Source organism: Chroicocephalus ridibundus, chromosome 4 (genome assembly GCF_963924245.1).
Source record: "Chroicocephalus ridibundus chromosome 4, bChrRid1.1, whole genome shotgun sequence".
Taxonomy (NCBI): Eukaryota; Metazoa; Chordata; class Aves; order Charadriiformes; family Laridae; genus Chroicocephalus; species Chroicocephalus ridibundus.
This window is the reverse complement of record NC_086287.1, coordinates 23,188,907-23,213,653: the sequence shown is the minus strand read 5'-3', so window position 1 is coordinate 23,213,653 and position 24,747 is coordinate 23,188,907. Positions and strand designations below refer to the sequence as shown.

General features: G+C 39.5%; 1 protein-coding gene across 3 annotated transcripts; it reads left to right on the top strand.

The window, feature by feature from the left end:
* The first annotated feature begins 192 nt into the window (after positions 1–192).
* On the top strand, positions 193–24,541 carry ZC3H14 (zinc finger CCCH-type containing 14). Of its 3 annotated transcripts, none has more exons than XM_063334743.1 (17): positions 193–316; positions 1,206–1,248; positions 4,478–4,592; positions 8,705–8,745; positions 9,100–9,295; positions 9,651–9,825; positions 11,915–12,078; positions 13,184–13,284; positions 14,377–14,532; positions 16,011–16,085; positions 16,526–16,682; positions 18,446–18,669; positions 20,260–20,380; positions 21,358–21,494; positions 22,548–22,642; positions 23,552–23,664; positions 24,243–24,541. In XM_063334743.1, the coding sequence occupies exons 1-17, from the start codon at positions 281–283 to the stop codon at positions 24,247–24,249; spliced, it is 1,956 nt and encodes a 651-aa protein (XP_063190813.1). In that variant the 5' UTR covers positions 193–280; the 3' UTR covers positions 24,250–24,541. The 3 variants fall into 3 exon arrangements, with proteins under 3 accessions (XP_063190813.1, XP_063190812.1, XP_063190814.1); XM_063334742.1 differs by having other exon boundaries at positions 9,651–10,071; XM_063334744.1 differs by having other exon boundaries at positions 9,651–9,819; positions 24,243–24,540.
* The last annotated feature ends 206 nt before the right edge of the window (positions 24,542–24,747 follow it).

Below are 24,747 nucleotides of genomic sequence, written 5' to 3'. Positions count from 1 at the left end.
TTCTCCCCGCGGCCACCGCCTTAGGGGGCCACCGGGCCACCTCGGGCCTGTGCCCGCTGCGGGGCAGGCGGCGCCCGCCGGCGGGGCTGGGGCGGCGCGGAGGTAGCGCCGCCGCCCGGCAGGGGGCGCCGCAGGCGGAGGCCGCGCGCTCTGCGTCTCGGCGCTCCAGAGGCGGCGCGGCCCGCGGCGGCGGCAACGGAGCCGGGAGGCCGCGGTGGGAGGGGAGACGGGGCACGGCGCGGCGGGAAGGGACCGGGGCGGCGCCACCACCACCACCACCATGGAGATCGGCACCGAGATCAGCCGCAAGATACGGGTGAGAGAGAAGCAGCCGGGTCGCTCCCTCTCCACCCGCAGCAAGGGCCTGACCCCGTTTGCGGGGGGCAGGCCCGGCCGATGGCTGAGGCGCCGGGTTCCCTCTGGCCTTCCTCAGACGCGGAGGTGGCCGGCGCGCTGCGGGCCCCGCACCGCCGAGCCCCCTTCTGCCGGGGGAAGGAAGCGGCGGGGTGAACCCCCAGCCGGGCCGGGGTAACCTGGAGCTCCCGGCGGCGGGCGGCCTTCGGCCCCGGGGCTCCCCAGGGAGGGCCACGAGCAGGAGTGTCACTGTTTTGGGAAGCGCAGTCGGGGTCGTACCGTACCCCGGAGGGCAGCTGCCAGCTCTGCCCCGCAGATGGAGTTCTCGCCCTGCAGCGTCCCGCCTGGGAGTCAGGCCCGGAACTGGGGGCTGCCTGGGAGGGGGAGCAGCCGCGGCCGGGCAATTTGGTGTAAGTCCCCGTTACCGTCAGGTCTTCGTCAAGCTGCTCCTGCTCAGCAATCACGGCTTGAAAATCCTGGCAGGGTTTTTTCTTCTTGCTGAGCTGGGAATGAGCTTGTATCAAACCATCCGGGATACGTTTTCTTTGCACCTTGTGAGCCCGGATGGTCGCTGCTTTAAAAAAGACAGCTGGGACTTGGAGGTTGTCTGGTAGCACCGGGAACTGGGATATAGGAAGTATCGTAGAGGCTGCAAGATTCCTGACAGTTCTTGCTATTCTGCTCCCAGTCCCTCACTGTTAGAACGTCTATATCATGAGCACTGGAGAATAGGAAAATGAAACAACATGCTCAAACAGTTAAGGAGAAGAACTTTGCTAAGTCTTCCACCGTTTTGCAGTTAGAAATACTTTGTTGCTCCATCCCTTAAATGCTATTTCATTATTTTTTAGGGTGCTATAAAAGGAAAGTTGCAGGAGCTGGGGGCTTATGTTGGTAAGTTTTATCATGTGTTTAGCAATCTTCTTTAGGTTTGTTGTTAGGAAACAACCAGCTAGTTAATGGAACGGCATATTTACTTATTACTATTTATTACATATTATTACTGCCTACAGAAGCCTTAAACACGAGATGAATTACCTAAGGTTCTGAACTAGTTTGAAAGAAAAAGACTTTACTTCAGAAAATATGTATAGTCTAAGCGTAAGAGGCAGTACGCGGACATCTAAAGGAAATGGCCAAGAAGGCTGTCTCCCCTTCCAAGCAGAAATGGTGGCAAGGGATTTGAAAGAAAAACAAACAAAAAATGATGTGTCTGTGAATATTTAAGGAAGCACAAGGAGAAACATATAAAGCAAGATCCTTGCAAATATAGGAGCAGTTACCTGTGACCACTCTGAGATGGACTCAGAGTTTCATAGGCATCTTTGAAACAGACTTTGGAATTCAGGGTGAGACATTTGTCAACATTAGGAGAATTAGGGTATTACTGTAAGACAGAAATAGGCTGACTGTTTTAGGAGGTGGAAAGGCCGTGTCAGAAACATTATGTGGGACAAATCTGCAAAATGTAAGAGCTTGACTGTTAAGGGGAAAACTAAGAGCTACATTAAGCTAACATTGGTAAACATATTTAACTGAGTCGTAGAGGCAGGGGGAGATTTTATATTGGATTGTGAGGAGATTTAAGCAGTGTGAATGTCTGTGTTCTGCTTTGTTTTTTTTTTCCTGAATCCAGGATTAAATGGATATTGCGCTTAAGAGCAGCTGTTATTTACAGGAGTAAAAGTTGATAACTTAAGACAGTGTTCTGTTGGAAGCAGAATACTTCAGTCTTGCAACTGCCGTGTTGTCCGTGATACTTCTCGGGTTTCAGGTGAAGGAAAGGAATTAAGAGCATAGTTCAGAGATCCCTTGAGTTGCAGAACTAAGTTCAAAGTTTGTAGTTTGATCTCGAATTCATCGTATTTCCTATTTCAAGAGGGCCATTGTGTGTATAGAATCAAAATGTATTGACTCCACAGAAGGGAGTTACATACGAGCTGATGTTCTGAACTCAGCAGGTGCCAAGGAACTGTGTTTAGAAGTTTTTTGTTGCAAGGTCATCTTTTTTTCACCATCTCAAAAGTTGTCTTTTTCAGTAACTTGTTTTTGGTTTTTTACTGTCATTCCAGGTTTCAGTTTCTCAGTCCTTGATTCTTTGTCTGCTTTTTCCTGCATTTCTGAAAAAAACCTTTCTTATCTCTATACCAAGATGCTGGTAGAATAGTAGTAATCTTTGATTCCAGCTACGGCTGAGTATTCTTTCTTTGTTTTTCTTTTCTTTCTGTTTCCTGTATTCATAAGGCAGTTCCCAAGATCAGCGTACAGTGTCTGCACTTTATTCTCAGTCAGCTTCTGAACTTTAAATAACTTCGTATTCTTTATTGCCAAGTCTGACTTCCCTTGGCCTCTTTTTTGTTTTTACATCACTCTTTCCAAATTTCTATCATTGTTCCAGGTTTCTTTTCTTGACAAGAGTATTTTGGACAACTTTTCAAGCAATGTTTTTCAAAAACTTTATATTTCTTCTTCTTGGTAACTGGTAAAAATTGATTCTCCCTCATTCTAGCTTCTGCAAGCCAGAACCATGCTTTTGTTTCTTTCTGTAACTGCTAGTTCTTTTCTTTCGAAAAGTCTTCTACAACAAGATGTGTTGAAACTGATTTGTTGTGTAGAACTTACAAAGGAAAAATTTGTATCTGTGAAGCAAAATAAAGGTAGTTAAATATTCATCAACTATAAAAATTTTCAAGAGGCTGTAGTTTTGCATACAATTTAAGTTGGCATAAGCCGACGCAGTAACTGAGAGAAGCAGTTGTTTCTATCTGTCTATCATACTTTTGCAGGTAGTCGTGCTAACTTATGTTTTGATGTATACTTAAAGTATCTTCTTCTTTATCATATGTTAAACAGTGTGAGGAGTTGATCAGGTTTAAAAGTAGCTTGGCCAAAAAATAAAATTTGTTCTAAGTTCTGGGTATCTGTCTATCTATCTATCCATCTTATGCAACTTGTGGTTTGCATTAAAAAAAAAAAGGCAGAAAACCTAAAAGTTAGGGTTTAGGCTAGGACTGTGTTATGTTGGAACACTTGAACAGTGATAATGGAGTGCAGATGCAATGTATGCATGTTAGTTCTGTAGTCTAGGGTACAGATGAATTATTTACCAGGTATGTAGAGAGACACAGAAGAAAGACAATTCCTTTGATTTCTATTTAAGATTTTTCATTTTTATGTCTTTTTAATGTTGTGTACAGACTTAACTTGATGAAATGAGAACAGCTGTGTTGGTTCAAATTCACAATTTGAAGTGGATTTCCCAAATATCTTCACTTTCTATTGTTATGTTCATGTAATGGAGTGGTATTGGAGAGCATGAGGTGTTTGATTAAACTAAATTGAAATACGTGCTCAAGAAGCATACCTAATGTCCTTGAGCAACAAATGCGCCATTCAGTCCCTTCAGAGTAGACCAGAGCTAGGGCAAAGCAAAAAGCTGAATACCAAGCTCCCCAAACCTGTAATGCATTAATGTCAGATTCTGAGCACCTTCCTGGCCATTCTGATGTGTAGGCGTACCCTCTGGGAGCAATCCAGCAGGGGAATAGATTTCTCACTGTGTATGAAATTGCATACGTTAGGGAGTTAGAGAATCAGACTCGTGGGGTTGCTGTTTGGTGTTGGGTTGGGATTTTTTTTCAGGTGGAAAATCTAGTAGTTAATACTGTTTTGATTTGTTTAATGCATGAATCAGAAAGGGATATTTATCTGTTTGGTGTTTGTAGCTAAAGGAAATTTGACAAGGATACGGTACTATATTTGGCAATACTTGAAGTGATGAAAATTGTAGATGGTTGTTAGTTTTCAAGTAAAAGGATATAGGCAGCAGAGTGGCTTTCTTTTATCTTTTTCTGTGTTATTTACTCACTTTTTAAATACTTTGGTCTTATCGTCAGCTTATGTTCTTGTGAAGTTGACTATTTTTTATTCCTCACTCTTAGCTGAAACTTGTCTTGAACCTCAGAGGAAATGGAAGTCTTGTTAATTTGCTTACCTAGTTCTCTGCCTGCAGTGTCTTTATAGTAAAACTGCCAAAAAAATTTCTCGTTACATGTTTAAGGATGTTTGTTATGTCTTTTACGATTTATTGTACTTTAAAGCAACATATTTCTCTTTCTATTAGATGAAGAGCTCCCTGATTATATTATGGTTATGGTGGCCAATAAGAAGAGTCAGGAGCAGATGACAGAAGACCTTTCCCTTTTCCTTGGAAACAATACTGTCAGGTTTACTGTCTGGTATGTTTGTAAGCTACTTGTCACACTTCTTACCAGTAATCAGGACTGCTTTCTATAAGTGAAACCTGAGAATTTAAGAAGTTTCTTATCCTTCCCGTTGTGTAATTTACAATAATCAAAACTTTTACTTTGCAGGTCTAATAAGTAAATTATTTGTAGTCTCTCAACAGTTAGGCTATTGCAGTGATAGTTAAGTGGCAAAGGACTGGAGTGCTTATATTCCTTGTTTGCTCATAAGTCCAGTCAAATTTCTGAATGAAGTATGAAATGCTCAGGTAAGTGAGAGCCATATGTTGACTTAAAAAAAATTATTCCTGCAAAGCCTGCTGTGAGGATGAGAGTATTTCACACTGTCCTGTACAACATCGTTGTCTCTAAATTAGGGAGACTTGGATTCAACGGGTGGACCACTCAGTGGTTAAGGAATTGGCTGGATGGTCGCAGTCAAAGAGGTGCGGTCAACGGCTCCATGTCCAAGTGGAGAAAAGTGACAAGTGGCATTTCTCAGGGGTCAGTACTGGGACCAGTGCTGTTTAACATCTTTGTCGGTAACATGGACAGTGGGATTGAGTGCACCCTCAACAAGTTTGCTGATGACATCAAGCTGTGTGGCACGGTTGACACACTGGAGGGAAGGGATGCCATCCAGGCTTGGACAGGCTTGAGAGGTGGACCTGCACGAACCTCATGAAGTTCAGCCAGGCCAAGTGCGAGGTCCTGGACCTGGGTCACGGCAGTCCCAAGCACAAATACAGTCTGGGCAGAGAATAGATTGAGTGCAGCCCTGAGGAGAAGGACTTTGGGGGTGTTGGTTAATGAGAAGCTCAACATGAGCCAGCAATGTGCGCTTGCAGCTTGGGCTGCATCAAAAGAAGTGTGACCAGCAGGTTGAAGGAGGTGATTCTACCCCTGTACTCCACTCTGGTGAGACCCCACCTGGAGTACTATGTCTAGCTCTGGAGCTCCCAATATAAGAAGGACATAGACCTGTTGTAGCAAGTCCAGAAGAGGGACAGGAAGATTATCAAAGGGCTGGCACACTTCTATGAGGACAGGCTGAGAGAGTCGGGGTAGTTCAGCCTGGAGAAGAGAAGGCTCCAGGGAAACCTTGTAGCATCCTTCCAGTGCTTAAAGGTGGCCTACAGGAAAGATGGGGAGGGAGTCTTTATCAGAGAGTGTAGCAGTAGGACAAGGGGTGATGGCTTTAACTGGAAGACGGCAGATTTAGATTAGATATTAGAAAGAAATTCTTTACTGTGAGGGTGGTGAGACATTGGAATAGGTTCCCCAGAGAAGTTGTGGATGTCCCATCCCTGGAAGTGTTCAAGGCCAGGCTGGATGGGGCTTTGAGGAGCCTGGTCTAGTGAAAGGTGTCCCTGCCCATGGCAGGGGTTTTGTAACTAGATGGTCTTTAAGGTCCCTTCCAAACCAAACCATTCTATGATTCAATGTAGTTAGATGTAAAACAGTTCTTCAAAGACAAACTTCTTTGCTTTTATGCTAATAGAGCTTCAGGTTGCAGTTGTGCATGTGAATTACTATATCAGGACAGATGAGCAGTGGATCTAATTCTGTATACTGTCTTTGACAAGGCTTAGCACCAAATGCTTAGGTATTCCCACCTCTCAGGCTATTTATTTCTTACCATCACCCAGCTCTACAAAACAAAAGCAGAACCCCAGAATTATCGTGAGCAGGACAAATTAGCAACAGATGAACTCTTTTCTAAACTCCTGGCAGTGTAGGTTAAATGATGCTATGTGGCACGACAGCCTTAGCCATTATATTTCTCATGCATTTTCTAATACTGAATTTGACTTACAGTATAAACCTTTAATTAGCTCCATGTTTCAGAGTACCCAAACAGATATTTCACTCCAGAGATTTTTCTTCCTTTCAGAGTTGTGTGTTTTTTCAAGTTAATCTTATTTCTGAGAGTCTAACCTAATATAGTTTTAAGGAACATTATTTTGTTTTGTATAGATTAGACAACTACTACTTCTTTTTTCTGCTTTTTGAGTTTGCTTTCTTTGACATTTTCATACTGGCTGTTTACATTCACTTCCAGTATTTCTTCTGTGTGATTAGTCAAGTTCCCCTTTATTTGGTTAGGAGCTTCTGTGCTATTAAATAGCAGAGAAAAACATTTTGGAAGTTGGATATGTTATGAAACAACAAGCATTGACAAAAAGTGAAGATTAGTTCCAACTATGACACTGTTCTATATTAACTATTTAAACTGATGGGTGTTCATGTGACAGAGTTACCTGAATGGGTATAATTTGAGTCTGTTTTCAAAGTTTTCAATTTATTTCTGACATTTGTCAAAAATACAAGAAAGGAGTGCAATTAAGCATGCACCCCTTTTTTTAAAAAGTACACAGGCATTTCAGTTATTCGTTCCCTCTTGTGGCCTGTCTCAGCAAAGATTTTGGGTTTCACTGTAGCAGTAAGTAATGAAGTTGTCTTTCTCATAGTTTTGTGAATCAGTTAGACAAATTCGTGAGGTTTACAAGTTGATGAAGGTAATTCCAGTACTAGGGTTTTGACTGAATCCTGATACACAGGAAGAAGTAACACAATAATATATAGCAACAAACACTTTTATGGCTTTATAAATGAAACTAAAACTTTACTGAAAAAAAAACAGATGCAGAGAAAGCAAATTTCAGCAGGGCAGAGAAATCACGATTATTTTTTTAATATGTATATTTAGAACTGAATATCAACTATATGTGGATATATCTCCTGCTGGTTTTGACAACTGCGTGAATTCCAAATGTAATGAGTCTTTTAATCTCAATTCAGTATCCACGTTTGTTTATAAATACAAATTCAATGTCAGAGTACTTTATCAGGTAGCGAGGTAGGTATTGGTTGAGAGAATGATGGAAAAGAAGACAAGGCGAAACCTATGCAATAAGCTGTAGAGGACTGGTGGAAAAAAGTTAAATAGCATTGTAGTTAGGAGTTTTATATGCTTTTATTTCTTCTGAAGGCAACCTATAATGTTTACATTCTTAAATATTGGGTCTCTGGCTAAATACAATACTCAATAAGGTCTGCCTTCCTTGGTTTGTCTCTGTAGCTTGTAAGTTTCACAGCAATTCTGTGGCAGACCTGGCAATCCTGCTGGTTGGCCAAGGCTTCTTACTCGGAACAAAGTGTCAGGTCACAGTTATCTGGAGGTCAGTGTGAAAACTGATATGCATCAGCAGATCTCAGTTGATGAAACTTTTAAGAGTCTTCTAGTGAAAACTCACAAGGAGGTGAGTGTAAGCCTCCCTTATGCTCACATACAGTCTTACTTTTCCCAGTTTTCAATATGTTTTTGTTCCTCAAGTCCTTTGTCATACTCAGTCTAAGTTCTGGAGATGCCCATGATCAGGTTTGAATTCCAAGTAGGATATGCATTTAAGTGTTGGGATTTTTTTTCTTTTTTCTTTTCTTTCTTCTCACTGTAATGATTTTTTATTTTTAAACAGCCTTATTATTTTATAGCCTTTTGATTTTATGTATTGCTTCAGCTTGGTGCCTTTTTCACAGCCAAAGGGCAAATTTGGTACCTTGCTGAAATGGTTTTGCTCATCAGTGTGTCTCAAAGAATATTGTTGGTGTATAAAAAGCATGCTGAAATAATCCTGAGTATGTTAAATGCTGTGAATTGTATATTGTTTAGGTTTGTATTTAGAATTATATTTAACTCTGCTGTGTAATTAAACTCTCATATACAAAGTAAAATTTTCAGCTATACTTAGGTTTTTTGAATCACTCCTTTTGAAGACACTTAACTCACACCATTGATTGTAGTGAAAGAGTGAAAAGTACTGGCTTTAATTATGTATACCAACTAAATGCCAAAAGTATGATCTGGAGCGATGATGATGTGATGAATACACTACCTGCATGTATTAAGACTCACTGTGGAGGCAAGATACTTAATGCCTCCCTTTTGAGGTTAAACATATGTCAGTCTTAGATAAATGAGATGCTTGTTATGGGAGGGGAAAGGCAGTTCATTTCTGAAAGATGATGATTCTGAATGTAAGTTAAAGTTCTTTTATTTCTCCTTTTTCTCTTTTGCTTCCTTCCCTGTCCCCCATCTATTTCAGGCTCCATGGTGTTTTGGATAAGCTGCGATCTGTGACTACTGGTAAGTAAGAAAATTAGTTATGACTGAAAGTAGGTTTATCTTTTCTGTGTAGTGTTGTGTGTCTAATGAGTTTCAAAAAAGATCTTAGCTGACTCTTGTTAATTTTCAATTTATATGGTCTTTTGGGACCTGACTCTTTAGAAAATTGCTTTATGTTTTGAGATAAAGAATTTATTTCTGAGTCCAGAATTTATTTCTGGGTGTTTCTTGATGATGTTTTCAGCTGAAACAGCTTTCAGCATGTTGTGTTTTCAGATCTGCATGACGTCTTGTTTGCAGTTTCTTAGCTACGTTTACTGCAAAATCTGTATTGCTGTGCTTTGATATAAAAATGAAAGGTACCTGTCTCCACAGAACCAACTAGTGCGAAATCTTCAGAATCTAATATCTTTGAGAGCAGCCTTCCTTCCAGCAAAAGCAGTTCATGTGTGAGTGATGAGAGGAGGCGTGAGGATACCTTGCCACCTCTTGCAGTTTCGAGCACTCGAACAGAAAGAAATGACTCGAGAGTTTCAACTAGCTCCCAGGAGCAAAGGAACACTGCTTCACGGTAAAGCTTCTGGTTATTTACTAACACACATTCCGACATTAGTAGTTGTGTGACTGCAGTAGCCATTCTGAAGAGCACAGATACTCGGAAACATCAAGGTGGTTTTGAACAGTAAAGCATTGCTACAATTTGTTGCATAAAAAATATTAAATCAGGAATTCAGTTCCATTTCTTCAAGCAACAGATGGGTGGAGATTAATTGTCCAAACTAAAAGTAGTGATCAGCGTGTTAGATTTGTATGAACAATAATACCGTCATCATTTTTCCCTGCTGGCTTTGTTTAAAAGACAGTTCTCATTTTCCAGAACTTTATTTGCAGATGAGTTAATAGTTGGCAATTTCTTATTTTAACAGGCAGTCTTGTGAAGATGGTTCTACATCCCGCTTAACATCTACAGTCAAGCCTTTGAGGGAACTGTCACCTTCTGAAGCTGTAATTGACATTAAACCTGAACCAGATGATCTAATTGATGAAGACCTTAACTTCGTGCAGGAGAATCCTTTGTCACGGAAGAAACCTATTGTAACTGTAACTTATGGTTCTTCTCGTCCTTCTGCTGAAATTTACCGTCCACCAGCTAGCAGGAGTGCAGATGGCAATATACATGTGCACAGATTGTCACAACAGGGCAGCTTACAGGGGAGCCGGCAGTTAGACACACAAAGCTGCAGGTCTTTGGAGACAGGCCAGCTGTGCAATCCAGAAGCATTTGGCAGCTTAGCAGAAAGTTACAGACCCACCTCCAAACTTAGTGCCGATAAAGTAGGCAGTGAGGTTAGTACGGTCTAAACTATTGCAATATTTTACAGTTGCTAGGAACCTAGATTACTATGTATGTTTCCAGTAAAATCTTGAGCTTAGAGAAATCAAAGGACTTCTGTCACCGTTACCAGTAGGTTTGGGATTTCATTCTTTGGGTCCACTGATAAAAAGAGATTGCATAGTTTAACATCATCCCTGACAGGTTGCTGCATCTCAGCATTAATTAGCTTGTACATCTTCATGCCATATTTAGTTGGACTAATAGGTTAGCACATAGTTATGGTGCACATGATGAATCAGAAATAATAATTTTGATCTCCAGATCATTGGAACACCATGATCTTCTCTAAGTGTGATGTAAATCTCCAGCTTTACGCAGTTCTGTAAATCAGTATTTTTGCTGTTTATTCATACCTATGCTAGATAAACATTAGTCTCTAAAGCCTGGTTATGTTGCTTATTAGGATTATTATTATTATACCATTTAGAACCATAGCATTTAGAACTCTTTGGGATGGGTGTTATGCAAGGACAAACTGAAAGGTGATTGCTGCCCTACATACTTTGGAGGCCAGACTAAGCTAGGCAGGGTGGTAGACCTAGCTCATATTTTTAAGACTAGCCATATGAATTAGTCGAGCCCTTTGTGAGAAGAATGAAGATTGTTATGGTTGCTAATGTTATAATGAAGCAGAAATTTTACACACCTTGTATTCCAAGTGTATCTGTGTGTGTTACTGCTTATGTAGTTCTCTGCTTTGCTACTACTTATTTAGTTCTGTATAAAGGATGATGGATTTTATTTGGAAATCTGGAATGCTTTACAAAGATATGTGCTGATGTCTTTGGTTTTTAAGATAGGGAAGTGAGAATGAGAATATAGTGATTTATTTAAAGTGGTCATTGCTGAATGACAGTCACATCTCTCTTTGGAAATGTTAGAAAAAGTTCCTGTGAAAATTTTCTTCTATTACTATTTCATGAATAATATCCAGAAGAGGGCTATTTTAGGGTTGTTTCTTAGAACTGTGGACTTTTGCTGTGTTCTGCCTTTTCTTAGACAAGTTCTTGTGCTTTGGGAAGTTTTATCTTTAAAAAGATCATTTATTTAGGTGTTTAGTTTTTTACTGTATGAGTCTTCTGTATCTGTGTAGTCCAGGTCCATCCCTTAGGATATTTCTCCTTGGACGATACAGGATCATTTAAAGGTTACTGTGTGCAAACCTGGCATCCAGATGCCTCATTGTGCTCCTGTGTAGTTCAGTGCTGAGTGGTGGTTCCTACAGGAATTATTGACGTGTACTTTCTCCTGTGCTTTCACACAGCCTAGCATTAAAATTTGTCGCTACCGCATGCGCTGTGGTGGTGGTGAGTGCACTGCCTGAACTCAGCCTGCCCAGCTATTAGCGTCCGTGGGAATATGTCAGTTTGCTAGAAGTCAATCCTTACACTAATCTGAAATCAGAGTTGATACAGAGGAGAAGGTTATTTTTACTGATTCTGCTTTTCTCTGTCAGACTTTCAACAGATACATCTTGAAGGGTAGTATGAATTTCTTTGGAAAACCCTGCTGTGTCCATAGATGTTGGATAAATTGTCTATACTTCAGACTTTTTTCTTCTCCTTTTCTAAATGTTATTTACAGTTACATTTTTAATGAGATACATGTCTGATTTTCATATTCTCCAGTGCTGTCACTTGTTTCTGCAGACAGTACAGTAGTCCTAGACTCGTGCAACTTGAATGGAAGTTCTCCATCTTCTGGCTATAGGTAGAATTGCAATATTTTATTTGCTGGCTTATTAATACATGTTTTATGCTAAATGAATTATTTTGGCGTCTCTTTTTATTGTAGGAAGAAAGCTCCAGGAAGAGACGGTTGCCTGTTGTAAGCTCAGTAGTCAAAGTGAAAAAGTTCTGTAATGATGGGGAAGACGAGGAGGAAGAAGAGGAAGACTATGGATCGCGAACAGGAAGCATCTCCAGCAGTGTGTCTGTACCTGCAAAGCCAGAAAGAAGGTACTTAAGATCTCAGTGATTCTGTGTGGTTTCCAGAATGAATTTAATGAATAAAAACTTTGAAAGTGGAAGTTGGGGAAAACTGTTTGCAGTTTTGAAAATTGACAGACAAAATCCAGTAATCCATTTTTATATCTTTTGTACAATCTCACAACGCTATGAGTGAGATATCTGTTTATGCCCCCCTTTTTCCTCTGATTTTGTAACCTGTTTTTATTATTGTGCATAAGATGCAACAGAATGTGAAATCTTACATTATTTGGGAAAAGTTTACTAGGAAAAGAACATTAATGTTGGCATATTTCAGAACAGGTATTTAATGTGGTTAAAAAAAAAATGCAAGAGTTCTAATTGCTTTGGTTTTATTTTGGGAATAGTTTTCAAACCGATTATCACTTGTTCTTTCAGGTGATCTCAACTTTTCAAAGGACTTGAGAGGGTTTTCTTTTTTTTTTCTGCTCCTTATGTCTGGTGTCAGTCAAATTACATCGATACTTTGTACCTGATTTTCAACAATAAAAGGAAGAACATTTAAACTAGGGAAGAGGTGGTTATACTGATCTAGTGCTAGCTTGTATAAGATGGTTTAAGTTAGTACACTTTATTGAATTTATCTTCAGTGCCACAGCACATTTATCTGATTTAAACTTCCTTATTGTTGATAGATGTTCAAAGACAAATGGAAAGCTTTTTTTACAACTGATACGTTTTTGATAGAGTCAGTTTTCAGCTGGATCTTACTCCCCAGTGCAGCTGCATAACTATTAGTGCCAATGCAAACATGGTAACAGCATGTGAGGGGTAGAAGTGGGAGGAAATGAATGTCAGTTTGTGCCTTTCAGGTGCAGCATGGTTTTACAGCAGCTTCGGCTGAGAGGTGAAATCGTGCCTCTGGACTTCCATTTTTTAGAGCATTTTGTGGATCCCCATCCATTCAGAGAATAGATTAACAAGCTGAAAACAAATATGGATAAAGTAATCTTAGCTGATGATTTCTGTCAGTATTATGTACAACTGCGTTAACCTGTTGAAATACCTGTTTAACATGGGTACAGTTGCTGTTGCAATTCATGTACAATTAATTATGGTTTTTTATCTCCCTTAGACCTTCATTGCCACCTTCAAAACAGGCCAATAAGAATTTAATACTGAAAGCAATCTCTGAAGCACAGGAATCAGTTACAAAAACAACCAATTATTCCACTGGTAATTAGCTTTATTTTTGTTTGTGCTAAGCTATAATATTTCCAAGCCCTGTTTTAGTAATTTAGGCTAAAGATAGCACTTAGAGATAAAACAGAATGTTAAATAGCGCATGTCAGTGATACATGTAAGGGATTTTCGATATCCTGTGAAGACTACATTAATCTTCAGTGCTGAATTATGAAAGCGTAAACAAGGGAGGAAAGAGTCATTTAAAATATATTAATCAAGATAGTCAGTCTGTAAACTCTATAGATACAATATGGAAGTGTCAGATGTATTGTGAAGTTGATAGTTGTCAAGGGGAAAGTGTTCAGAATTAGGCATCTATTAGTTTCAGCTATTTGGTTGATCTTTTTTCCTTTCTGCACTCTCCTCCTTCCTTCTGAGAGGGAAGGAGAAAAAAAAGCCAAACAGCAAAAAGCCAATATGCACTGGATATAGGTAATAAAAGTGCAAAATAATGAGCAACACACCAATTGATACATCAGTTTATAGTCTCTTTAAACAGTGAGGCTGCAATTTAGGTCAGTGGTTTTAGATATTGAGTTGCAGTTGATACAGCAACTGAGCAGTTGCCTGTGTGTAGGTGTTCAGTTCTTCTAGCTGGGAGAGACTTCTGCCGAAGAAGGGCAAATCCAGCTGTTATCTCATGTGCTTTCATTTCATTGGGTGTTAGTAAACGTAGTGGTGTCAGCAGGAAGCATTGCACATTGCCAGGGAAGGAGCATTCACTAAACTACCTAAACCATGACTTTTATGCCTTCTCGAGCAAGGCTGAAAGCTATCCAAAATCTATTGCCTGCTCGTTCTCTCAAATCCTGCAAACTCACTGTAGGAATCATGTATTTTCCTTCTACATTAACATATTTACAAAATGGTCATCGTGAACACCTGTGGTCTGTTGTCTTGTCATCACTTGTATTTTCAAGGATTTTACAGGTAGCTAAAGATGCTTTTCATGGAGACAGATGCTTGGGATTTTTGTGTGTGTGTCGGAATTCATTAGAGTTATTTTAGCACTATATGTAAAAATAGTACTGTTGTGTGATTGAGTTGCATGTAAGTGATTTATCATTGTTTCTTTATTTAAAGTTCCACAGAAACAGACTGTTCCAGTTGCACCAAGAACTCGAATTAGCCCAGAAGAATCTCAGTTAGATGTAATCCATGTGCAAAACAGACTGCCTGCTCTGAGTTCTCAGCTACAAGCAGAAGAGCCAAAGGAGCAGACAGTTGAAGGAATTCAAGGTCATCTGATAATATTCTTTAAAAATTTATACAAGGGAATGTCATTTTACAATAGGCTAAGCAGAGAAAAGAAATACTTTTAATTTTGAAGTCAACATCAAAAGTTGGATGTGGAAATTCCCTGAAAACCAAGGAGCTTTCTAAAGCATGGCTGTAAGACAGATATGTACACACACACAAAGGGTGGTATAGGGTTCTGGCATATCACCAAAGACTAATTTTGCATAAGCAAATGCAATAAGCAAATGTATCCATTTATAGTGGGATAACTTCTCTTTTCCCCCATCCTTTGCATTTTTTTCCTTACTATCTTGTAGGAATAATTCTGTCACAAAGCTTCATGTGAGAGAGTTAAGATACTCAATATTTGGAATAATTTTGCAGCATGTGAAGTACTAAAAGATTATTTCTGACGTATTGTTACCACGTAAATAGTTCTAATGTTTTATTTTTTGTGTAAATATTGGAGTACTATACGTGCTGTTACAGGACAGCTGATACCAGGATAACTGCGTGAGCAGTATGCTGTTTTTACTTCCGTTATGAAACTGGAAGGAAAATGGCTAACATTTAAAGGCAACCAAAGCATCTTTCCAGCATGAATTTGTTACAAAGAAAGAACTGTGTGTGTCTGTGTTAGTTACAAGGAATCATGGAAGTAAGCACTGGAAAAACACTTCTGTAAGAAGTTAGTTTACTCTTTCTAAGTGTTTAGATATTTAGATTGTTGAGTAAAATTTGGTTTGAGTAAGATTTTTTTGTTACATAAGCTCACGTTCATTGTTAAGTAATGGTGAACATTCGTTATTAAAAAAACCAGTTTTTTCAGTCTCTTATTTCTCATATAGATGTGTTTGGAATCCTTCTGCCAACATAAAGTAGTTGAAATTGTAAAGTACATAAGAAGCTTTATCAGTACAGAATTAATGCAGAGAAGATCTTTATGCTAAATATATTCGCTCTTTTTCCATTGAAATGGAAATGACAGCTTGCTTAGGAAACCTACAGAAAGCAAAATAATTTTTTTCAAAGCATAAGTCAAATGTAGAACAGGGCTACTCTGATTTGTTTCACCTCTTTTAAGAAGACCGTAAAGTAGTCCCTTGAAGTTAGCTGCTTTCCTCTGTGTGTGTTCTCTGAATAGTCAAGACCTTTACAGAGGAAGAACTTGGCCTTTATAAGTTGCCGTACCCACAGACTTAGTTTGTACTGAGCAATGATTACGGGAAAGACTCGAGTCTTTCAGTATTTAGATTTTGCCATACCATGTGGCAGGAGAAAGCTTGTTACTATTTCTGAAACAATGAGAAGGGGGTTCATAACAATGAGAATGGTGTTTTTTTTGTTACAGGTGTGGAAGTGTGCGTTGGCTTTTTTTTTTAATCAAAGGAATTAAAAGAGTATGCTTGAGTTCTTTAATGTATGGTTTCATTTTGACATGGAGTGAAATATGCTTCTAATTAATGGGATTTTTTTAGGAGCTGAACAAAAGGAGCTCTCTTCTCGGCTGCAGATTGATCCTGTGATTGAAGATACCTTGCAAGTGACTCAAGGTTAAGTCTTGTGATCTTTTCTTTTCCAGTTGAACACTACTGGTCAGTGAATGTTAAAATATAACTTCCTTTTCAATTAAGTATACTGATTTCTAGTATTTTCTAGTTTCTACATCTCGTAAGGAATAAAAGCAGGACATCAGTAGGTGTTCAAAGCCTGAAAGATTTTGGGTGTTTGTGGATCCCCTTCAATGTTGTTTCAGCACAGCCATTTCAGTAATGGTTTCTTGGTCTGGTCTAATATGGTCTATGGCTTCTGTTGACCCACTCCTATGGAATTAGCAAGGAAGTAAAAATGTTTTCTGGAAGCTACTAGTAAGAAATGAAAATAAAATTAGCTGATGGGCCATTTAAATTTATATTAAAAAATATGCTATAAGTTAAGAGTACAACTACAACGTAATTTTTCTCTTTTCTATGTAATTTTTCTCACATTTCAGATTACTATGATGCAGAATCTATGGTCCACACAGATACTAGGTCATTTATCCTGAAGAAGCCCAAGTTATCTGAGGAAATAGTGCCACAGAATCAGCAACTGGGAAAGAGGGCCACAGAGGCAGTACGAGTACTCTCAGGGCGTCTGATACAGACACGGTAAGAAGTTATTTCTTTAGGACTTTCATTAGTCGAAAAGCGTGTTTGTGGTTTATATGGAATCACTCAGTTACACTTGTGCATGTCAGTCCGGCCAGGATCTGTGAAATCATGAAAAATGGACTGATATTGAATAGCAGAGTAAAAAAAGCAGTGGCAAAAAACCTCCCAGAATTCCTTCTAACTGGAAAATAATTCCCATGGTCAACTGTAGCTTGAGCATGTTTTTGATTTGCAAGAATAAAGAAGGAGGAATGGAAAAGTACTGCTGTTTTGTGTCATATCTGTTCTGATTTCTGAAATGTTAATTTAGTAATAATTTTGCTTAAATTGCCTTTAGTTTTACACCTGTTTCACCCTGAGATTACATTTCTTAAGAAATGTCTTTTAACGCAGTACTGGGAATGGTGAATCCCGAGCTCTCAGTGCTGGAGATACAACAGCACATTCTGCACGCCGGTAGCTCAGTACCCATAAGTCAACAAACAGTTAAGTGTCATGTGGGAGAAGTGATTTAAGGCTCCCTACTGGTGAGTTTGGCCAAGAGAAGTTTAAAGTTCATGTCAGCTTCAAATGATGTGGTGTTGGATATATTTTAATTTCTCCAGGGGAGCAATGGCCAGTGCACAGTCATTTGCCTAACTTGTTAAAGGCCTGATATTTCATGCTACCAAATAGTTTTATGTATCTTATCTATTAGAGTTAAAAACCACTCGGAACAATGGGATGTACTTCATCACAGTGGGCTGCTGTGTTTGAGAAACTGTTAATGTTTCCTTTCCATGTGGCATTGAACAGCCTGTGTTAATTAAAAATAGAACTAACAAAGAAGAAACATACCCAGAAGGCTGACCTCACAATGTCACAGTTGAAAACTGTGACTGTGCTGCAGGAGAGTGGTAAATTTTTGCAGGTTTTTAATGTGTTTTTCTCTCTTCTTAAAGGCATTCAACACTGTAGGTGCTTTTAGCCTAATTTCACAGAGAAACAAAGTTTATACTGTTACTGTCTGTCAAAGATGAGAACTCCTTAGTGCATTTTCCAAATATTTAGAATCACGTGCCATTCAGGTAATCCCTAGGGTGAAATGGGTGGGACAGTGGAAGACTGGAGAAAATATATCCATCCCTTATTTTTATACTCCCTCTTTTATCCATGTTGACTCCTCTCAGATACAGGATACTAGGCTAGACAGATCTTCCGATCAGGCCAAATGTCGAAGTTCTTACTGTCAGTATTTCAGTTCTCTCTTCCTAGTCCTAAAAACTGTTACACCCACTGTTCCATAATGCACTGGTCAGTATTTCGGAGGAGATAACCTCTTTTGTGTGTTAAAAGGTTCATGATTCCAAGACACCTCTTTTGTGTGTTAAAAGGTTCATGATTCCAGGAATGGTAGTTAAGCTCACTTTCTTTGTCTCAAAACTGTAAATTCCTCAAAAGATTAATCACTTTCCTTTATTTAATCATGTCTGTAAATGAACTTTCAGATCTATCTGTTGAGCACAGTGGAACAAACTGCAATGTACCTGCCCAATTCTCTGCTGAATGCCATTGAAAACTCTATTTCTTATTAGTGCTTCAGGGAGACGAGAAGTCAAACTGTTAACTGGAGTACATTACAGTAGTATTAAAAGAGGGTTTGTTACTGTGTGACTCTCCATAGATTAGCTTGTACTACTTTTAGTTACTAGCACAGCGCACTTTTACTCAAACCTCTCGAGTCAGAGAATCTATTTTTACTCTGTTTCTTTGTTTGGTAGAGACCAGCTTGCGCAGCCAGAGAAACCTGCTAGTCCCAAGTTCATCGTGACACTGGACGGTGTGCCCAGTCCACCAGGATACCTTTCTGATCAGGAAGAGGAAGATCTGTGTGTAACTGAAGGATTAAAGCCAGTTACCCAAAATATGTGTGTTGGCAAAGGATTAAAAGGCCTTCGAGCACAGCAGATGCAAATTGTAACCAGGCAGCTAGACAGCTGTGACGGTAATTCTGCTTACCAACAGGATCTAACTTAATGTGCTGGTTTGATTGTGGATAGAACTCTTGGAGATACCATTGCTACGAAATCAAAGTGATGGTGTTTATATTTCAAATTAGAACATTCTTTAGGCAAATGAAATGTGGTATTTCAGTGGGGCCATATCTTTAGAAGCCTTTATCTTGGTAAACTCGAGCAATATGGCACGTATGTAATTCTCCACACATCTCGATATTGGTAAAATTTGGGGTTTTTTTGTTTTGAAAATGTAGTTTGTCTTCATTGCCAGAAACCTGCACTTCTGGTTGACCCGTTATTGTTTGTCCCCGTGATGATGGACAGGAGATTTTACGACAAATGTTTTGCCGTGCCTTGAACTTCAAAAATATGTCTGGTTGTTTTAATGCTTCTGTCTAGATTTGTGATATCAAAGCCTGTTAAGGATAAGGTGTTGGTAGAGTCAAGTTGCTAAAACCTCTGAAAGTAGAACTTAAACAGTGTATGATTTCACTTGAAGGTTTGTATATTCAGGATACCTTTTGAATAATATCGGAAGTTGCTTGCTGAAGCATATGTTTGAATTGTTTAGAACGCTGACACAGTAATGAAAAATACAGAGGATATTGTTTTTTCATAGACCTCCTCAGTGCTTGCCTTAAGGCCATACTTGATTAATTTTTTTAGTTTTCTTATGAAAACAAAGACCTTTATTTTCCATAGTAGCAGTGCATCCAAATTTTCTGAAATAAATAAATAAATAATAGTACTTGAAGCGATACAGAGAACTCTTAAATTTCATGGATCCAGCTGTAAATGTGCAATGCAATTATGAAAAACCCATGGGGGGAAAAGTGAAAGATCTTTTAAAGCCATGTCCTTGCAGTCTCCCTGGCTGCAGAAATACTACGCGTATAGCTTGGTATTTCTTAAAATACTTTTTGGAATGGAGTCTGGGTTCTGGTAACTGAAGTGAATGTGGTATCTGTCCAAGCAAATTACATGAAAGTGCTTCTTTTTCAGTGTGTGCCCCCATACTAATAAATTGTATCTGATTGGTGTAAAAACTGATTTTTTTTAAAATTTTTTTTATTTTACTTTATCTCTTGAAATAATTTTCTAGAGCCAAGAGTATCTTAGAGAAAGGAAGCATAGCTATTATTAACGCTTGGTTCAGCAGAACCGTTGTAATTAAAGTTCAGTTGAAGAATGTTTGTCCTGTCTGATCAAGATCTGGTCTGTTTGACTTTCATGCCTCAATTTGGATTTGTGAAGAAAATTAATTTATTTTGCTCATAAATGTGCAAGTTTGATTATTTATTTATTTTTTTAATCACCAAAAAGCAGCTTTCAGTCAAATATTTTGACTTCTTTAATTTTGTAGTTTGTGAAATTTTCTTCAGATTATATGATTGTACATAAATTTTTATTGTCGTGACTTTTTTTGATTAATAGAGGCTTATCAAGAATTGGGATAAAAGGAGAGAGAGAATAGGAAATACTATGAATTTCAATTATGTGTACGCCAAATTGCATATAGAATCATAAAGGTCACAGCTTGTTTGTTTTTGTTTTTTTCTTTTTTCTTTCCTTCCTAGTGGATATGGAACAGTTAAATGTGCTGCAAAAACAGGAGAAGGTGCTTGAGCGTTGCAAGTACTGGCCTGCCTGTAAAAATGGAGATGAATGTGTGTACCATCACCCCACGCTACCTTGCAAGTGAGTAGTGCAGAGCTCATCCCTGTGGCATGTTATTGTTATTTTTATTTATATTTCGGTGGTACGAATTTCCCTTCTGTGTTACTAAATATTCCGAGGCAGTGTTAAGTCTGCTAGGGTAGGATCGGAGCTAGATTATCGCACTGTAATTTCGTCTGGTTTCCCCCCATCCACCACGTGTCAGAATACACTGATGTTTTTAATAAGTAAATTCCCAGCTGTGCTCACGCAGAAGAAAGCTGAGTTTAGTGTACAGGCTGGTAGTTTTGTGGTGCTTAGAGAGGTGGGAATTGGTGTCATTCTAAAATAACAGGCACTCTTCTGCTAGCTGACAAAATGCTTTTGAACACGTTAGGGTACCATTACATAGTAATGCAGTGATATCTTTTTTTTTTTTTTTTTTTTATTTGAAAGCAAAGGCTAACTCTTGAATGTGCACAGAGCCTTTGGCGTCTCTTCCAGAAGCAGCAACAGTCTAGAAAACCAATTTCTGTTTTGAGATAAATGTTACTAGGTTAGGTAGCTTCATTTACTCAGACACTTGAATTTTCTTTTTAAAATCTGACATAACTAAATTCAAAATAACGCTTTCTCTTCTGTGAATGAACCACGTTACTTAGGGAATTCTGTGCCCCTCTGTGCGAAGGTCTGAATTCACAGCGCTGCTCTGCACCCCACACTAAGAATAACGCTTAAGAATAGCTTGCAACAAGTAGCTTGCTGCTAAACTCCACTGAGTGGGAGGTAGTTCAGTTATTTGCTGCATGTGAAGAGCGTCCGCAGGGAAAATGAACGCAGATCTGTCCGTGTACAGCTCGTACCCTATTCCTGCGTGCTCTGCTTTGGAAGAAACCAACACACGTGCGCAAACCCTGTTGTAGTTCTGGCTTTCTGTGATATTCTGGCTTTTGTGCCCAACAGCTGTGTGGGGGTTTTGCTCTGGGAATGGGTTTATGACTTGATTTCTTTTCCCTCAGAGTTTTTCCTAACTGCAAATTTGCTGATAAATGCTTGTTCATCCATCCAAACTGTAAATACGATGCAAAGTGCACTAAGCCAGACTGTCCTTACACTCACGCCAGTCGACGAACCCCCCATTCATCTCCCAAACCAGGTGAGCCCCTGTTTTTCTGAGCTTTAAGTGAAAGTGCTGAAGGGAAAACAACATTTTTGGAAGCAGAAACTGTCAGTGGTGAAAAAATAATTTTTTGCTTGTTTTGACTTAATTTTATTTCAACTCTTAATGCTAGATGAAGAATAATAACATAGTGTTACCGCACAAACTGTTTTCAGAAACATCCCTGAATGCCGTTATGCGAGAGTCCATGGGAAACCCGTGCAAGGCCAAAGTGGTGACTTGCACAAGTAGTTCCCGTCTTCTAAAGGGATTAGCCAGCATGGCAGTTTTACTCAGTTTTGTTTCTTCAACTGAGTACGTGTTGTACCGAGAGCTTGGGGGACAAGTTGAAAACAGAGGTTTCTGTCTCTGTATGAGCATTTTTTTCTTTAATGACACTGTAGGAGTTAACTTTATGTAACGATGAGATGACTTTCAGGGATGAGGTTACCCAGTGAAGGCAATAGCTGTGTTTGGATTACCGGTTGGTATTCCTGAGCCTTTGGAGGGTGCCAAGGTGGAGGGCCTTTACTCCACTGAAGCCATGATCTTTTGGAAGTGGTTTAGCGCTTTAGTCCTAGTAGGATGCAGTTTTGTTACTTTGCCAGAAGGCAGAGTACAATGTGCTTATCTCCTGTGTCACTTCCAGCAGCTCCTCTGTATTCCTGGAAAGCGCGCTGCCTGCGCTTTTCAGTCTGGTTAGCTTGAACTCGGACAGACTTCCTGCCCTCTACATTTAAACATTTGAATTTCTCTGCCTACCAGAAGCTCTGCTTGCTTTGTTGGAAGCGTTGCCATGACCATGGCACCTTCTGTCCTGAAACGGTGAAGAACCCAGACTAATGATTAATTACCCCGTAGTCTTGTTCTACCCCAGGAGGAGATCCTGGGGAGGAGAAATATGGCTTCCCATATTTCTTGCAGAAATTTGGTGTATTATAAAATGTAATTTCTTGCAGAAGGATTGATATATTTAAGCTTGTGTGGAACTGTGTTAAAAAAGCAATTTATTGTGATCCTGACTCACTTCCTGTTCTTTTCTGCTGTCAGCACCGCTACCCACACCGTCTATATCCTCCAGTAGTCCGCTGTGCAAGTTTTTTCCTGCTTGTAAGAAAATGGAATGTCCGTTTTACCACCCAAAAGTAAGAATTCTCCCTTCTCTCTTCCCTTAATTTCTAGAAAGACACTTGAAGTGTGTTACTTTGGGTCAGGAAATGTCTCTAGCATTTCACACTTTTTGCTTTTACTTTTCACATTCTAACTTTATCTCAGACTATTCAAAAGCAGTGACTTGAAGAGTTTGGAAAATTATATTTTTAAATAATCTTTCTACCAGATCCTTCTGGGGAGTTTCAAACAGGCAGCCGGCTGTAGCACTTGTCAAAAATCTGCCCAGCCAGGGTGCTGGGGCAGAGGAGGAGGAGGAGGAGGAGGAGGACATCGTGTAGCCTATATGGGAGGAATATGTTTCAGACTCTTGACTCTTCCTTCAGATGTGCTGCAGTATAGAAGAAGTTTAAAGATACCCAGTTACCCTAAAGTATATTAATGTCATTTATATAGTACAAGAGTTTATAACTCACATTCTTCTATTCTATGGAATTGTGTCCCTGCATATTCCTACGCCAGTAAGTTTAGTGTGTTTCCAAGCCCTACCAGTGCTGAAATGCGCTGGGTTCCCAGGACTCTGTTCCCAGATATTCTTAGCCAGATACTCTGGCTTTTCCTCTGCCCCGCAGACCATGCGGTGTCATGCTCCGAACTTGTGCGCGCACATCAATGGAAACTGAACTCTCTAAACCCTGAAAAGCAAAGGAACTTCCACCTGTCAGTGCAGTGGCAGGGTTGGAGCATCTCATTCATAATTAACGCTTTTGAAAAAGGATTTCCTTCTGTCATGGAGTCGAATAGTCTGTGTCGGTTCAGTTACCTATCAATCAGCTCTGTCATACAGTAACACAAACTTGCACATAACAGATTCTAGGTTAGCTTGTTCGGAAGTTCAGCCCCCCAACTTTGAGTAGCCTCTCCTGAAATACTTTCGCTTTTAGCATTGTAGATTTAATACCCAGTGTACAAGACCAGACTGCACTTTTTACCATCCAACTATTGCTGTACCTCCACGCCATGCCTTGAAATGGACTCGAACTCAAACTCAGACCAGGTAAGATGCCTTTTATTCTATTTTTCTTGGTTAGGTTTAGTGTGTATGTATGTTGTGACTTATGTCACCAATGTAATTTTACTCACAGGAGCAATGTAATATGTGTGTGATGAACAACGAAGATTGTATGAAGAAAGATACCTGTTACAGGCATCTTTCTTTTCAAGAGGACTCTGTACTGTTTGGTCTTTGTAGTATAAACATTAACTAATATGATGCAACACTGGAAAACAAGCGGCCTGCAGATAGATTGTGGCAGAGTCACTGGAAGCGTGACCTGGACTTGTGTTTACTGAGTTTTATTTGAATAAAGCTGAAAATCCAACATCAGCTCTTCTTTACCATTGTTTTATCTCATGTCTTTTCCACAACACGTTCAGGTATTTCTGGCAGAAAAGCTCCATGATTTCATAAACCGGTAGCAAAATTCCCAAAGCTGCAGTCAAATCACGTGAGCCTTTCCCTCAAATGCAAAGGTCTCAAGCGGTGCAGGGGCAGGACACAAATCACTTCTCAAATCCCCTTCACAGACTGGTAGGATTGTTACTTACGCAAATTGTTTTTCTCTTTCCCCTCAGCGAATGATTGTGATACACCTTGGGACTGAACTTTGCCTCCTTCGGACAGTAGCGTAAAGGAAGATTAACCACCAGGGGCACAGGATGTTAGAAAAATTCATGCATTTTTGAACTTTTAATATACATTGTTTTCATAAAATGAGGCTGACTGCATACTTGAAATGTCTCTAATTTTCCAAGTTTGTAAGTTTGAGCAATTTTACATTTTTTTTACACTGTAAGAAGAAAATGTCTGCGTAAGAAAAGTTTTACTTTAAATTCCATTAAAAACTTTCAAAGCACATGTGGTGTTCTCTTTGGGTAATGTTTCTTGTTGAAGAAGGAGGTGTATCATCAGAAGGGCTTAGAAAGCTTATTCCTGTATTGGAAGTACTTTTTGTTCAGCAAACGTTTGGAACAACGCATCCAACTGAAGGGATGTCCCAGCAGCCAGTGACTGAACTCATCACCCCCTCACGGGGAAAAGAGAGAGGAAATGGTGCATCTTTTGGGTGCTTTTTCAAAC